Here is a 2,852-nt window from a genome sequence, read left to right as displayed (position 1 = left end):
ATGCGAATATCTATATATTTATAATTTTTTAATTAAATATTGTATATATTGTACTTTATTAATATTATTTTAATATTTTTTGCCTACTTTATTATTATTCTTTCTTAATAAATTTTAGCAATTCAATTATAAAATAATCAAATAAATATCATATTGTTCAAGTAATAATTATTTTCACATATTTATTATTATTAAATATATAATTAAAATTGAAAATTCGATGGACACCCGTGAATACTCGTTACCCACAAATAGTGCAGGTATAGGTGAATACTACTTATGTTCGCCTAATAACATTATCATAACTGATACTAGCATGTCGACCGGCACTCCGTGCCGTTTGCTCATATTTTTATTTTTTCTGATATATAATGCAATATATAAATTTAATAGAGAGTGAAAATTTAGAAAGTAACATGTGATAGTTGATATGATATACATAAAATTTATGCGAATTTTACATTTTGTGCCTCTAATAATCATCATAGATATTTTTTATGTTATTGTTTGTTTTACTTAGGTTGAGAAAGAAAAAAAGATAGAAATAAGAAAATGTGTGAAAAATTAATCATATATTAATATAAAAAATGAAAGCAATGAAAATAATGTTTGGAAGTTTAAAATAGTTATTAATAGTACAAAAAGATAAGTTTGAAATATAAAAATTATATTATGATAGTAGTTATCTATTGTTTTGCCTTTATTATTAGTACTAGTATACACGATCTAGTATATATATATATATATATATAGAAGTATATATATATATATAAATATAGATATAGATAATTGATGTATCTGTATCTTTATAGGAAGTAGTGGTTACCGTTTTTGCTTTCAGTTTCCACGTGAGTGTAGTGTTCACATTTAACCTTCCATGGCTTCAATTCATTTCCTTCTTTCACAAAATCAACCTTCATTATTATTATTATCATCAAAATTGCTTCATCATTCTCCTCTTCTTTCATCACATAGACACTGCATTCATCCACGTGTCTCCCTCACAATTTCCAACCAATCACAACAACGACTAGGTATGTTCTAATGTCATCTTTTAAATAATAAATTGCATTTACCGCAATTGCCGATATTGTGACCACAATTGCAGCTGCGAAGTACAATTTAAAACACTCGACATTAATTTTGTTGTCGAGATTGTCCTATTGGCAATCTCGATGTGTTTGGTCCATGAGATTTTAAAAACATTAATTTCATCCGTTGACTTTGCACATTATTAATATAAAAAAGTTATATAATTCTCTCATTCGCATTACTGGACCTTACTTACGAGTATCGAGTAAGATTTTATAAAATTAATGTAAAAAGTGATGAATGATATCAAATTAAATATGTCCTTGAGATTGTAATACTCACATTGTTGATGAATTTGGTCCTTGGATTATAAGAATTGATTGATAATGTGTAAGTTTTAAAACTAAATTGACAATTTTTACAATGTCATAGAAGAAATTGATGAATTTCAATCTTAGGGGCCAAATTGATAGAAAAAGGTGTGAACTAGTAGTAGTAATACACTTGAAAGTAATTGAGTCTCTAAACTAATGGAGTGTTTTGGCATTGCAGATTCTAAAACTGAAGTGTCTGATGTTCCACTTTTATCTTGCTCAGAGGTAGATAGATACATTTCTCCTCACTATTTTTTATTTTCCATTTCGCATTGCCAATTTTACTTGCCAACTGTTGTAAGTTTATTTTAAATTGCGGTTGTGATTACAATTACGGTTATGTTTCTTTTATCTCAATTGTGGAAAAAGTGCGGCCCATGCAATTATAATTACGGCCAAGATATGGTTTTAGAGACCCAGAATCAAATATTACGGCCACAATTATGCTAGCGGATCACAATTTAAAACTGTTACTGAGTATACTATGTTAGCAGTAATTTAAATCACAAAAATAATTATTTTAAATGAGCAATTCTTGTGTTACTAATGATTTCATTTTGCTGTTGTTGTTGCATGAATAAGGCCATTGAAAGGTTGAAAACATTTAGAGAAAGCATAAAAGGTAAGCAGCAATACCTTGCCATGTATTCTAGCATTTTCGGTGGGATAACAACGGATCCAGCTGCTATGGTTATTCCTATGGATGACCACATGGTCCACAGGGGTCACGGTGTCTTCGATACGGCAGCAATAATCGACGGGTTAGTGAACATGATACAACCTTAGCATATGCAGTTTAGTACTAAATATATAATGTTATGAAGTATGATTGTTTATAATAATGACCTATGGAAATGTCTTGTTTTTAAGTATCCCTAAACTTTAGCTTACTACATTCTAAAGTGGTCACATGTTGTATTTTGTGCATTGCAGATACTTATATGAGCTAGATCAACACCTTGATCGCTTTTTAAGGTCAGCATCCTTGTCTAAAATAGATCCTCCATTTGATCGCGGAAGCATACGAAAAATACTCATACAAACTGTAAGTGCTTCCAAGTGTAGAAAAGGATCACTTAGATATTGGCTCTCAGCAGGACCTGGTGATTTTCAGCTATCTCCATCTGGCTGCCACCAATCAAGTCTTTATGCAATTGTAATACAGGATCTGTTACCAGCACCACTTAATTCGAGGGGCGTTAAAGTAGTTACTTCATCTATCCCCATTAAACCACCCCAGTTTGCAACCGCGAAGAGTGTGAATTACCTTCCAAATGTGCTCTCGAAGGTGGAGGCTGAAGAAGTCGGTGCATTTGCAGGGATTTGGCTTGATAGTGATGGGTTTGTTGCTGAAGGGCCTAATATGAATGTTGCTTTTGTCACTAAACAGAAGGAGCTTATAATGCCTCACTTTAGATATAGATAATTGATGTATCTGTATCTTTA

The 2,852-nt window shown here is 31.0% G+C and overlaps 1 protein-coding gene across 1 annotated transcript; it reads left to right on the top strand.

The window, feature by feature from the left end:
- LOC109358054 (D-amino-acid transaminase, chloroplastic-like) lies at positions 809–2,832 on the top strand. Its single transcript, XM_019602121.1, has 4 exons — positions 809–1,034; positions 1,585–1,631; positions 1,989–2,167; positions 2,340–2,832. Exons 1-4 carry the CDS (start codon positions 878–880, stop codon positions 2,830–2,832), a joined length of 876 nt encoding a protein of 291 aa, XP_019457666.1. The 5' UTR covers positions 809–877.

Source organism: Lupinus angustifolius, chromosome LG10, assembly GCF_001865875.1.
Source record: "Lupinus angustifolius cultivar Tanjil chromosome LG10, LupAngTanjil_v1.0, whole genome shotgun sequence".
In the NCBI taxonomy this organism is placed as follows: domain Eukaryota; kingdom Viridiplantae; phylum Streptophyta; class Magnoliopsida; order Fabales; family Fabaceae; genus Lupinus; species Lupinus angustifolius.
Note: the sequence above shows the minus strand (reverse complement) of the source record. Positions and strands in the feature narration are given on the sequence as shown.